This window comes from Grammomys surdaster, unplaced genomic scaffold (genome assembly GCF_004785775.1).
Source record: "Grammomys surdaster isolate TR1022 unplaced genomic scaffold, NIH_TR_1.0 958, whole genome shotgun sequence".
Taxonomy (NCBI): domain Eukaryota; kingdom Metazoa; phylum Chordata; class Mammalia; order Rodentia; family Muridae; genus Grammomys; species Grammomys surdaster.
The window spans coordinates 8,487,739-8,502,416 of record NW_021605377.1 but is presented as its reverse complement, the minus strand read 5'-3'; the positions used below and the strand labels follow the sequence as shown (position 1 = coordinate 8,502,416).

Below are 14,678 nucleotides of genomic sequence, written 5' to 3'. Positions count from 1 at the left end.
AAATATAAGACAAACACAAGGAAATGATTGACAATATTTATCAAAATATTTTTCCATTGAGACACGAGGATTCTGACATTTCTTGGTGTTTCATTTCTAGCATTTTAATAAATCTTAAAATAAGAATCAGATTGTTCAAAACTCTCTGTAAAAGAAATTTGCTGATTATTGATCAGATTATCCCACTAAAAGCTCATCAGTAAAACTCTCCCCTGTCCTTTCAACTAGAGGCACTTCAGGAAAGAGGCAGATTCACCTTTATTTTTCATCAAACCTAAAGAAGAATGTTTAACTCAGGTTAATGAGTTAGAATCTCTCTTTTAATATGCAGTCCTCATGTTTGAAATGTTAATGTGCTCTATAACTTGGCACAAATGTGGCAGTGGTAATGAAACATAAAGATTAAATCATAGCATATATTGTTACCCAAAGAAATGAATAGTAATAATACAAATTTAGATATTTTTTCAGAAAAGATGAAAAATATTTTAATACAATGTATCTCTAGACGAAAAGCTACAGGCATGTAGTGGTGAAGGGATTGAAATTCAGCCTTTCCAAGGTGAGTCACATAATGCATTATCTAATATGAAGCAGTCAGCCATGAAATAATATGCGCAGAAATCATATGCACACAAACAGCAAAAGTGGACTTGGCAGGCTGTATTTACATAAGTTGTGGATCTATTTGTAACAACAATAATAGAAGGAAAAGTATAATTTGAGGAGATAATGAAGAACAGCACCTCTGAGGGCTGGAAAGAAGATAGACAAGAGGGGAAATGATGGAATTGTATTCTAATTAAAGTATATTAGATAAAAATAAAGGCTGTTGATCAATTTTCATTTTTGACAATCTAATGCATTTTTTTGCTGTCTAAAATGAAATTTCATTTCTATAAAAAGCATAGAATTACTTTGACTCTTTTAAAAGCTGTATCCTGGGTCCCAGCTCATAAGCATCTGTACCTAGATCATTGAGTGACACACTATATTAATGACAAAAGAAAAGCCTTTTTTCCATTGTTAGTTAATGCAGTTGCTTTCATGGCCTTTCCCATCCCAACAGTCTCACTGAGATAATTTCAATACTTCAAAGAATATTACTGTTTCATCATCTCTAAATGTCACCCTCAGATCTAATTTATTTAAAACGTAAAACAACCTTTATAAGAAAAAATCATCCAGATATCTACTTTCCTTTTGTGTATTGCTTGTCTATGTTTTAATGACTTTTCTGAGATCCTTAGTGTTGCTATCAACTGTGTTTTGTTTGGGTATAATGGGAGAAGTGAACATTTGAAAGATCCACCTAAGTTTATGAACCAGTGTTTTTCAGAAAGCCAATGCATGGCAGAATCAAACCAAGTAAGTCACACATCCAACTGCAAGACATACAATGGATCTCATAGCACAGAAGAAAACACTGATGAGCCTCCAGATTCTACAACAAAATTAATATCTGCGGTGGTTTATACTGTGTAGCTCTAGAGTAACAATAAATAATAACTGTAGCTCTTTTAAACAGATACTAAAATATTTTTGCCCTTTGTACTGCATATCTTTGTCAGAGTAGAATTCTTCAGAACAAAACAGCATAACCTGCTGAAGACCAAAGCAGACACAGGAGAACTTATGTTCTATTAGACCAAACACTGAAGGGATTTACAAAAACATAAAACAGTGCCATTATGATCACTTGATGAGTTTTGTCTTGAAAAGTCACTCCTGCCAGGCAGTGATGGTGTACGCCTTTAATCCCAGCACTTGGGAGGCAGAGGCAGGCGGATTTCTTAGTTCGAGGCCAGCCTGATCTACAGAGTGAGTTCTAGGACAGCCAGGGCTACACAGAGAAACCCTGTCTCAAAAAAAAAATAAAGAAAGAAAGAAAGAAAGAAAGAAAGAAAGAAAGAAAGAAAGAAAGAAAGAAAGAAAAGAAAGAAAGCAAAGTCACTCCTTTTCATTAAAAAAAATGTGTAATTTATATTTAAACATACTAGGTGGACTGATTGTATTAAATGCATACACTAAATAATTATGAAATGTTCATTAAGCAAAACAAAACACACATTTACCAATTCATGACAAGAAATACTGTCCTCAGCCATCACTGAAGGAGAAAAACAAATTGTTCCCATGAAGGAAATTTTGCCTACAATTCTTTTGTTGTTGTTGTTAGTATTTACTTATGATTACATATTTCAGACATTTTTAAAAAGCAATTTTAGGACAATATTCAAAAAGTCTACACCAGGACTTAGGACAACTGAACAATAAAGATAGAGGAAGTTACAAAAAACTAAGAAGACAAAAACAACAATAACCAAATTCCAGAATTATAAGTAGACAAAACAGACTAACAGGAACACTCATTTGCATGGTATATGGTTTAGCAAAGTCACACCAATCAGAAGGGCTAAGATCAAAAACTCAGGTAACAGCACATATTGGCGAGGATCTGGAGAAAGACAAACTCTCCTCCATTCCTGGTGGGATTGCTAACTGGTACAATCACTCTGGAAATCAATCTGGAGTTTCCTCAGAAAATTGGAAATAAATCTACCTGAAGACACAGCTATACCACTCTTGGGCATATACCTAAAAGATGCCCCAACATATCACAGGGGCATGTGCTCCACTATGTTCATAGAGGCTTATCTGTGTTATTAAAAAGCTAGAAACAACCCAGACGTTCCACAATGAAAGAATGGGTACAGAAAATGAAGTTCATTTACACAATGGAATACTATTAAGAAGTATTTAAGAAGTAAATTAAGAAGTATCAGCTATTAAGAAGGATGACATCATGAGTTTTGCAGGCCAATGGATGGAACTAGAAAATATCATCCTGAGTGGGGTAACTCAGACACAAAAGGACATGCATAGTTTGAACTAACTAATAAGTGGATATTAGCCAAAAAATGTACAGAATGCCCATGATACAATCCACAGAACTCAAGAAGGTTAACAAGCAGATGGGCCCAAGTGGGGATACTTCAATCCTACTTGTGAGGGAGAATAAGGCAATCATGGGAGGCAGAGGGAGGGAGGGGTTTGGGTGCGAGAGAGGAGAGGGAGAGGAAAGGGGGGGGAACATGTTCAGGAATTAGGAGAGCAGGAGAGAAGCCATGAGGGCCAGCAGAATGAATGGAAATAAGCAACCTCAGGGGATGGGAGGTGGGTGGACCCTCTAGAATGTACCAGAGATGTGGGAGATAAGATAGTCTTGGGACTCAAAGGGAGGGGACCTTAGATGAAATGCTCAACAATGGAGAGAGGGAACTTGTAGAGCCCACCTCCAGTAGAAAGACAGGGCATCAAGCAGAAGGATGGGGTTGCCATCCCACAGTCAAAAACTTGGACCCTGAATTGTTCCTGTCTAAAAGAACTTTAGGGATAAATATAGAAAAGAGACTGAGGGAAAGGAGTTCCAGGGACTGGCCCAAGTGGAGGCTCCAGTTATTACTGATACTATGGTGTGCTTGTAGACAGGAGTCTAGCATGGCTGTCCTCTGAGAGGCCCAACATGCACCTGACTAAGACAGATGCAGATATTTACACTGACCCAATAAACTGAAGTTGGGGACTCCTGTAGTTGAATTAGGGAAAGGCTGGAAGGAACCAAGGAGGAGGGCTACCCCATACGAAGACTGAAAGTCTCAACTGAACTAGGCAGCATACAGTTGCAAGTAAGAGTCCCCTGACACATATACAGCAGAGGACTGCATGGTCTGGCCTCAGTGCGAGGAGATGCACTTAACCCTGGAGAGACTTGAGGCATCAGGGAATGGGAAGGACAATTGAGGTTAGGGTGGGCGGTGGGGCCATCCTCTTGGAGACAGGGAGAGAAGAAATGGGATATGGAACTGTGGAAAGCCTGAATGGAAGGTGGGTAATGAATGACTGGACTGTAAAAAAATAAATGTAATTTTTAAAAAGAAAGTTTTAATGCCTATGACTGAGACAGGAAAGACTGTCCTCCTATGAAGAACCCAAGAAATTTAATCACTTCATAACAACATCATGCATCAACATTAACCCATTCTCCACCCCACTTCACAGCAACTATAGTAACAACCTCTCTTCTATTCTCTAGTTCAGTGCTTCTGCTTATTGAAGACCTGGGGTCCATGCAGGTCAAATTAAGAAAAGTTAAATACATAGGACTAACGGGCTTTGAGTGAAGCCTTATAAATTGCAGAGGAAGAATGGAAATGCCACCAGCACCACAGTTGTCATGGAATATATTCCTAGGAGAAGATAACACTCATAGGTGGTCCATCAATCTCTTTAAGACAGTTTGGAGTCCCTTTTACCATACAAGAGATGAACTACCCATAACTTAAACATTAAACTCTGGAGACAGGGAACATCTTATAACCATGGCCATCAGAAATAGTTAAACCACATAAAGACTACCAGTTTCAAATGATGAATCATTCAGGCAAGTACAAAAATGTTTCCCCCTAAGAACTAAATACAGGAGATATGTTACCTATGTGATATATATGTAGTATGGCATCACATGTAAGTATATACACATGTTTATGTGTTTAAGCTGTCATCAAGAACTGAAACATACATTGCAGAATGTCTATGACCAGCCATTCCTTATCGTCCTGAGATATTCTTTTGTAGAAAAAATTTGTTTATAGTCAATGCTATCTATAAAGATTCCTTCTATTTCAAAATTACTCCAACATAGGTGGATCCTTGTCCTGCACTTTTAGGGAGGTTGAAGCATTTGGATCAAACCAATATCAAGTTAAACAAATACTTTGGAAAAGTATAGGAGGCCCGAAGAGGAATATACAAACTCTTAGTGGGCAGATGGAATTTTCAGTTGTTGTTTTAAGATGTTTGTAGATGTAGCCTTGCCATTAACTCTTAGGCAAGTTATTTAAAAGCTTTGGATTTAAAGTTACATCTGTTCAATGGAAATAGTAATAGCTTTTCAAAATTTATTCAAGGAATAAAGTAAGCATGAGCTCTGCTTTACAATAAAATTCTGTCACAAATGAGGGATGTTAGCACGAGGCAAGTGCTGAGGCATTTACCACATGGTAGGCGCATGGGAGTTTGTTCATTGAGAGAAGACTGTATGCAAATCATCTTTACACAGACATATTCTTAAACTACTTGACAGCAGGAGATACTCAACTCACTTCCAAGAATATCTGGGGGAGTTGGGACAATGTGAGAATCCTGACAGAGATGACTGGTTTTAAATTTTATGTAGATGATGTTATCTCAAAAAAAATTCACAATCTTATCTGAAAGACACAGAACTAAACAATGTTTCTTACGCTGTTCACTGGGTTCTTCTGAAGGAAATGGTCAATACTCCACTCCTCAGAAATACTCAAATATTCGTTGATGATAATTGTTAAATATTTAGCCCCTGGCTTCTTTCTTTTTTTCTATTTTAAAATACGGAATGAATCAAATACATCTGAACTAAAATGTTTATCTTGGCAGATAACTGCTAAGAGACTAAAACTTTATTAAAAACAGAAGAAGAATGAGATAAAATATGGGGAGAGAGTCAGGCTGAGAGTAAAAAAAATAAAAGAGAAGTGTGAATATTTTGTTTTGAGCTCTGATTCTTATTTCATAGGGGCAACATGAATTGTATCAAACATTTTGGCATCTTAAATTTTATACAAGTTAAACATTTCATCTTGTCTAGATATTTTGTAGTCAAGTCCAGAAAAAATAGGAAACCAAAGATTTACACTTGAAACAGAGTTCAAAATTCACAATGATCCTTTAAGGCTAATCTGATTTTCTCCCTTATTTGTTTATATCCACATTTTGGCCAATGTTGTATATTAGTCATGCTTCAAGGTCTGTTTGCTTTCTGACTCATGAGAATTAGCCTGTATCCTTTAGTTATATGAAAGTGTAAGGAAGGCCAGCATTTAATTAGAAAACGTCATATTAGATTCATGTAACAGACTGTAACCTTGCCAGTGCCTCTTTTACTACTGGGGAAAGAGATTAAACAATCAGAAATGCACATTCCCTTCTGGTACCCAGCACAGTTCTAAGCAAGGATGTTCTGTTTTTCTTCTTGTCTGTTTTATCCTCTTTATACTTTCTCTTTATACTTTCCTCAGCATTGCTGATTGCTTTTTAAAAATATACCTATTGTAACTAATACAAAGTATTGTTGCTTTATTGGGTTAGTGAGATGGTTAAACATAAGAAGGCATGTAGTTACCTGAGTTTGGTCACCAAAACGTACATGGTGGAAGTAAAAATCAAATTTCTCAAATTTTCTTTTCACTCCCACATGTATTTTGGTGTGTGTAGATGTGCATGTGTATGTGCACGTGCACACACACACACACAAAACCACAGTAAAAATGCTACTTTTTGTTTCTGTTGGAAGACAAAAGACTGTCCCAGTATTCACGTTGAAAAAGTTGCACATGTTGTATCCAAATATTTATAGGAAATTGAGATCCAACCTTTGCTTATAAGTAAGCAAAATCTATTGCCAAAAAGCAAGTAAATAAATAAATTTGAAAAATAAAAATAATAGATAAAAATGTAACATTTGACAGTACAAAAAAAAGCACTTAACAATGATCATTCAATGCACTTAAAAGTCTCAAGTATGAGATGTCATTACCTCTACTTGGTTGTCAGGAATGTGTTCATAGTTATAATAGGTCCCTGTGTCCTCCAAGATGGCATCATATACTTCTGAGTCATAGTTAAAGAGCTCTGTCGTTGGTGCAGCCAATATAGCATCAATGATGACAAGGACCAGGACAATTCTTGCTAGTATTCTCATCTTTCAAGATTTCTTAAATAGAAAATGCAAAATACAAAACTGATAATAGCTTAGAAATAGTTTATACTAAATAGAAATGATTGATCAATGTCAGCATCAAGAAACCCAAGCTGGTATCTTTCTTTGTAGTATAGGTTTAAAAACAACACATGCACATTGGCAATTTCAAGGAGCCAAATGTTCCATTCACATACATCTTCATATTTTTATAATGAAAAGTCAGTGAAAAATGTCTTGTGCTCTTCGTGAAGAGGAAAGTATTAGGATGTGTAATGTTTGTAATGTACTGGTTCACAAAGCCTTTTAATGCCTGATAATTATAAGCTTCAGAGCTTATAATTATATTATAATAATATATTGTGCCATTGAAGAAGCCCTCGAACTCTCACTGACTTTGGGATGCAGATGTGTGATGAGGATGATGAAGAAGATGGAGACTAATGATCTTGCCACTGTATAGATGAGGAGACTGAGAGATCATTACAGATGCTGCTGACACTTACAACTCTTCCTTGTGTACCTAAGTCTAAGGCTTTTCCTTCCCCAAACAGATTAATGAAGGCTACTCTTCTTATTGGTCCTTTTGGACTTGGAAATTTGAATGCATATACATTTTGATACATTTCAAAAGTAATATATTGTGCAGTAATTTCTAATGTTATAGCAGAGTATAAAATGTCACTTTAATTTTTTAGTATTTTGTTTTAATTATCTATAACAAATAATGTAGACTCAGAAAGCAACAATGATATATGTCAGAAAGGCAATATTTGCCCAATTCCCTCTATAAGGCGGTTCACACACACATAGAAGTGGCTCAGTACTTCTTTTGTAACTGTTTAGCAAACATAATTTGTTTCTCATTATATTATAAGGCTTTGGAATGGCTCCAATGCAGTCTTAGCATAACTGTTACAAATATTTCAGCTTTGTGTGCACACATTGCTTTGACTATAGTATAGTTAGGAATATAGATAACTCCTCATGCTTAATTTTGAGTGTTTTCAATGGTAATGACAAGAATATTCACTAATAGTCAATTGTTCATTATGTAAAGCAGTATAGTTTCTTGCTTAATATGTAATATGAAAAGATTTTATGTTCTGTCAATCATTTTCTAGTTGAGTATCTGTGGTGTTAGTGCCTCTAAACACTTGGAAAAGAAGATTTATTACTTTGAGACTTAAGTTCACCTTCAGTTACTTGAACAAGCTTTTATGAAGCTCATACAAGCAGGAGAATCTTTGATTCTTCTGACAATAAGATCAGGACAAAGAGTTTCTTACTCTCCTCTCCCATGCTTTCTCCAAATAGTTTGTAAAATTCACACTGGATGAACTTGGCTCTATTTCATTTGCCTTTGGACATAGTTTTACAGGTTGAGGATTTAGAATTCCCATGAGCAATAACCAACAGGCTTGCTTAGCAGGACAGTACAATTCACAAATCCTCCATGACCCATGCTCTCACACTCCAGTGTAAAGTATCAGCACTGCTATCACTGAAAAGAATGTTTCCCTGTACATTTTAAACAAATTCCATCATTCAAAGAAAACTTACTCATACTAATACTGTTTCTCTTCTCATATTCTTTCTGTACTGTTAAATCTCAGCACATGAGGGTTCAATAGCATTCAGCCTTTCCAGAAAAGCTATCAGAACAATGACAAGCAGCTTGGGTGAAGTAAAATTGTTATGAGTATCTACATATGTTTGCTACAAATATGTATCTTCGTTCATGCATTTCTATCTGTATTTAATGTAGTTGAATTTTTCAGTTTTTTGTTCATTTTACATATTAAAATAGTCTGAAAACATCAACTTAATTGAAATTTTAAAATATTTCTCACAAAAGGACATTCAAAATGCAAAGTGCCATATAATGATCAGTACATTTTAAATACCCAAAATGCCACCATTTTCTCCTTCTGTAAAATATTTCAATCAATATCAATCATGATTGTCTTCCTGCTGTCAAAAGCTATGGTCAGTGTAAGGGATATTGACTTAAGGCATATATTGGAAACCACTATAATTTTATTCACATCTGTTAAAACTATTAAGATTAACTATTTTGTCCAATGTTATTAATTCCCAAGCTAATCCACAATTTTGGATTTTCCAAGAATAATATCAATCTACGGTAAGCAGCAAAATTAAAACAAACCCACTATATCGATCAAAGCCAACAGGAGACCTTAAACCACGTTGAATTATTTTTTTAGAGGTTGTTAGACTAGGGGGAGAAAGAAGAAAGCATGTGTAAAAACTTACCTTTGGCTCCGACTTGATGAAGTGGCACAGAGTGACTGAGCATACAGAGTCCTTGGTATTTGCCCCTGACCAATGGATATGAATTCTGGTCTGTGGGAGGCGTAATTTATAACACTCAACTTTCTGTTTGTAAAATCTAACCTGGAGAATGCTTCTCTGTCTTTAAAAACCGCGCATTATTTTATAGTCACACAAGCTAAGCTGCATAATCCAAATTACACAGTACACAAAGCTTGCAATGATGCTAATTAGTTAAAATTGCCAACATGTCACCTTGAAATATTTAAGTATAAAAAGGCTAATTTTCATATGTCTCTTCTATAATGAATTCACCAGTCATGAAAGGAAGGGAATGAACATGAGGTTATTGTAGGTGACTGTTTCTTAAGTAAATAGTCTAATGAGAAATAATTCCCCTCACTTTGCATGTCTTGAATTACAGTCTTCACTTTTCACTAATGTTAACTGAAATCTCAAATGTTAACAAAAGCCCTACCTGTTTCACTTTGTGTAAGAAAAGATAGCCAAAATATTCTGATTGCCTGGAATGCTTTGATAGCAATGAACAATGAGCCTTTTGCATGAACATTTTTCAAAGGAGTATTTCTAGAAATAATATATAAATATGATCTGAGTGTTCTATAAAGACTCATTTTCTTCTTTTATCTACCAAAGGCCAACAAATCAAATTACATAAGAACAAGATATCCCTCAAGCCCTCCCCCCAAAAAACCGTTTAAACTTTTCTTACAGGAAGTGGTTTGTAAAATTGAGTTTCATTACAGACAGGGAGAAAAAACTATGTGTGTTAGTTTTCTATTCCTTAGATTCAGAACTATAAAACACCTAGAGAAAGATTAAAAAGTGGCATGTTCTATCCTATTATATATTTTATAGACTTGAGGAAGCCCGACTCTTATGCATCAAGAATCTTTCCTATATGACCAATGTAAATAGATGAATTGGATTCTGAAAGCAAATTTGGTTCTGGAAAACATGCAGAATATGAAGATCTGTTGTCAAGACCTTCCCCTTCTCTTTATAGTACTTTCTCAAACATTTCTGCCCTTACAACATCTTTCTTCACCTATGCTGTTAAGAGCTCTTATTCCATCATTCCCTCTATCCACTTTCTTCTAATTGCTTGGCTTAATACACTGTATATTCCTTTTGTTGGGATCAATTTTATTTAGAATGGAAATAGTGATAATGACTATGGTAGGAAGTTTGTGAAGATCATTCAAACAATAGAGGTCACCTTGCAGCAGGGCATTTTCCTGATCCTTCATGTGGAGACAACTATGGAGAATGGCTTGAAAGGCCAAATCTTGCTTCAAGTACCAGCTCGTTTTAGCAGAAGTGTCCTGCACTGAGTCAGATATTCCATAAACTCCTCTAAGGCACTCAGAGACAGTATGATTATTACTACCCACAGATGAGGATATTGAAAGTCAGATATTAATGATCCAACATTATATGTAGAACAAGAAAGAGAAAGCCAATTATATTTCCCCTGGTTTCCAGATCCTGGATGATACTGAGCTTGTCTGAGGGACTCCAGGAGATGAAGAAAACACTAGCTTTTAGCTCCTTAGATTCCATTTTAAGACCTGTATAATTACTAGTAGTTTTTGATTTCTTTAGAATGATAAATAGGTTTATAACAATTCAGGAAATACAAATACATAACATTTCTTTTTCTTCTCTTATTATTTAAGTTTCTTCTATGCATTGTCACACAATGGAACCATGAGATAGACCTAGTCTATTAGAGATTCCTCCAGAGTTCTGGATGAATTTTTAAAACTAGTTACTGAAGTAATAACTCCATAATGTCCATTACTAAAGCAGTGGTTACATGCTGCCTTATCTGCATCACAACCTAAAAGCCAAGACTAGATGTGAATGTTGGTCAAGTGCTTACCTAACATATGCACAACTCTGGGTTTAAATGCCAGCATGTGCCAATTGGCACTCAATGATGCATGCCTGCAATCTCAGCAATTAGGTAGTCAGAAAGGAGAATCAAAAGTATCAGAACATCTTCTGATTCATGGGTTTGAAACCAGGTTGGGATACATGAGCTTCTGTTTAAGTAGATAGATAGACAGACAGACAGACAGACAGATGAGCTACTTGTCTTAGTATAAAATGAAAAGCAAAAATTATAATTTCTCAAACTTGTCTTTTTTCAAATTAATAACATCTCTATTTCTTCTTATAAAAATAAATAAATTCTTCAATCCTTCCTATTGGTTTTACTTAGGCTACTTGAAAATTTCAAAATCTATTTTGAACTATTGGTTCTCAAGTTTGTAACAAGCTCCTGAGGACATAATCAACATGGAGCCTTGAGGAAGGATTAATTTCCAGTTCCAGTCTGCTTTATTCTTAGTAAACATCTTTTGGTCCCCTGATAGTTTTCTTACCAGAGGCTAAGCTTGTTTATCAGAAACCCCAGGGAATCAGTTATTGTGACAGGATGCATTAGCTCATAACTGGGGTGTTATGTAGCTTTTTTCTCCTCTTCCAAAACATTTCACAAAGACTTTTGGCTAGAACTCTTTCCAGAATTAAAATCTAGGGTGATTCCTTTAACAGCATTAGTGAAAAAGAAAAGTGTTCTTCTAATGATTGTTTCTTTCTATTCTGTAGCAATAATGAGCCAAAGACAGCAGTAGCTCTAAGGATATTCTTTGTTAGCTTCCCTTTGCATTCAATATGCAAGTCAAAGTGATACAAGGTGGGACACATATATTTCATCCACTGATGTTAATCAATAAAAATATTGCTTACAATGTTCAATTGTCATCCTATAATGATCTATTACCCTGAATCCCCCATCTCACTGCCTTAGAGGCTTTCTACACACTAGTTGAGATGCAAAACCCAAGTTGTACCATTACCCACACACATAGTTTTGCCTGTACCCACAATCTTTTGCAGTTTTTCCTCTTAGGCTCTTATAAGAGTGTTCTCCAATCTAGAAACACATGTGTCTTTAGTTTTGATGAAGATTTTCCTTCCTTTACTTTATTATCAAATTATAACTCCTGACCATGGTTTTCTCTGGCAGCCAGCCATTCACTCACATGCCTGTAGGATGGGAGAATTCATTTCCAACATTTTATCTTCCAAGAGATTGTGTCTCTTTGCTCAACGAACAGGTTTATCTATTCTGAACTTCACTTCTTCTGGACTTAAATCCTTCACTTAATTACTCACAACTTCTTCCCTTGACCTTTTGGTCAGGGTTTTCGATTCATCTTGTTCCTGGCTCTCTACCTTCCATACATACCTGTGACATCACTCCCAGTGTCATGGTGTCCTTATACATGTTTCTTTTGTCTTTGTAACATGTTACTGTGTTGTCTCTTCATGTAATAGAAAGGCCACTACATTGCTATCCACTTACCAACTGTCATTCCTAGTCATGCTATCATCACACTCTTGAATGTACTCATCTCGTTTCTTCTGCATTCCACAGACTCCATTGACTTTTTCCCTACCTTCCCTTTCTTCTTACACTCATGCCAGACAAGTAATTACCGTAATCCTCTAGAGTGAACACATCTCTTTTCTTCTCCTTCCATTTACTATGAAAAGTTACAACTATTGCTACTGAAAATTACACAAAAACAATGGCCATTTCAATTTTAAATCCACAAAGATAAACTACAGTGCTGATTCACAGATGGCAGTTTTAGGATGGTTACTAACACTAAGAGGTCTGTGCTACAAGATGCATTTTGTCACAATACTTCCTATACCAGTGGCTCTCATGCTGTGGGTCACGTCTCTCTTGGAGGTTCAAATGATCCTTTCACAGAGGTCGCCTAAGATTATTGGGAAACAGAGACATTTGCATTATTATTCTTTACAGTAGCAAATAAATAAATAAATAAATACAGTTACAAATTAACACTGAAACTAATGTTATGGGTAAGGATCACCACAACAAGAAAAACGATATTAAAGGGTCACAGCATTAGGAAGGTTGGAACCACCATCCTATTCATTTTGTCTCATTACAAAAAGAGATAAACAGCAAGCGTTTAGCTTTCTGCCCTCAGATCCACCTGCACTTATTATAAATCAATGCCTTCCCTTCTGTGTCTGGTCAAGAACCTATAAGTGTGTTCTTCACATAATGCCTGAGATTCCATTCATTCTTTTGCATTTTCTTACAGTCATATTTGTCCACTTGTCTCTTCCCTGTTTCTTCTCCTATCAGTTTTAATATACTGCTTAAGCATCTACAAGAGTGGTACCACCAGGAGGCTTTCCTGACTCCTGCACATTCAAATAGACTTGTTCTTCTTCTCCTGCTCTGTGTTACTGCTTGCTTTGTCTACTACCCCTCTGCTTACGTGCATGTAGCTCAGGCAGGCTTCGTCTTGAGATTCTTTTGCTCATTCTCTTTACTGCTTCATTTTGTCCTTCCACTTACAATTTTTATATGATATGAAACCTATAACATATAAAGCCTATAAACTCATAGCATAAAATTTACTAGTCAGAGTCACAGTTACATTTTCAGTGTCTAAGAGAGTCCTCAATTCACAATCTGTGTTCAGTGTTCATTTCTTTTTTATGTGTAAATGTATAATAAGTTGGTGTGTGTTTGTGTGTGTGTTTGTTTGTGTGTATGTGTATAGGGATGCATATATCATATGTTTTCCTCTTTTGCTTTCTATCTTAATTTTTGAGAAAGAACATCTATGAAATTAAAGCTCATCGATTCAGCTAATTTCACTGCCCAACTAACATCAGGCTATTCTGTCTATCTCTGTTTCACCAGAGCTGAGGTTACAGACTCATGCCACTACCCTCAGCTTTCTACATTGGTGCCTGGAATCTCTTGAACATATCATTACATTTGAGTGACAGATACTTTAGCAACTAAGCTATCTCCCTAGCTACTCCAACCCTTATTGTTCTTTTAATTAATTAATTAATTAATTACATCATCACAATAAACATCAAGATTTCTTTGGGTTATTCTAATAGCTGCAGTACTATTTGCACTGATGAAAATATCTGGTTCTTGACAAAGCTCTTAAATTAATTACTGTTTCTATGTTGTTTTAATTAGGTTTTTGCTAATTTTGCTGAGGCTAATCAAAATGCCATCCAAATATGCTTTCCAAGCTGTTGCCTATGAGTTTCTTGAAGTAGGCTTTACTTTTCTTGATAACTCTGTCTCCTGTTATGTACTGAAAGTTGTAGCATGGACTTGGGCTAAAACACTTGAGTTTTTGTACCGCTTAGTTTCTCTTTCTAGTTAAAAGTTTGGAACACAAGACATTAAACTGGACCAAGACAGGATGAGATTCACTGTACTGAGGAAGGGTGTAACTCTTCTTAGGGCTCTTCATTAAGTCTGAAAGTTGAGATAGCAATAGCTCCTCCATATCTCTTATCTTCTGGCTTTAAGTCATTAAAGAAAGAAAGACATTATCAAAACATTTTCCTAGCACCTAGTTACTATCAAACATGCCATTACCTGTCATGTAAAATGTTTTTGAAAAAGTTTATTTTTCTGAGAGAGATGGGAGAGGGAGAGGGAGAGGGAGAGGGAGAGGGAGAGGGAGAGGGACGA

At 35.8% G+C, this 14,678-nt stretch overlaps 1 protein-coding gene across 1 annotated transcript in view; it reads right to left on the bottom strand.

The window, feature by feature from the left end:
- Epyc (epiphycan) overlaps positions 1-9,166 on the bottom strand; it is a 29,523-nt gene extending 20,357 nt beyond the window's left edge. The window contains exons 1-2 of the mRNA XM_028783120.1: positions 9,077-9,166; positions 6,638-6,814 (exon numbers count right to left, since the gene is read on the bottom strand). Of these exons, the coding sequence (XP_028638953.1) occupies positions 6,638-6,802 (165 nt within the window). The 5' untranslated portion in view covers positions 6,803-6,814; positions 9,077-9,166. The remainder of the gene's footprint in view (positions 1-6,637; positions 6,815-9,076) is intronic.
- Between the last annotated feature and the right edge of the window lie 5,512 nt (positions 9,167-14,678).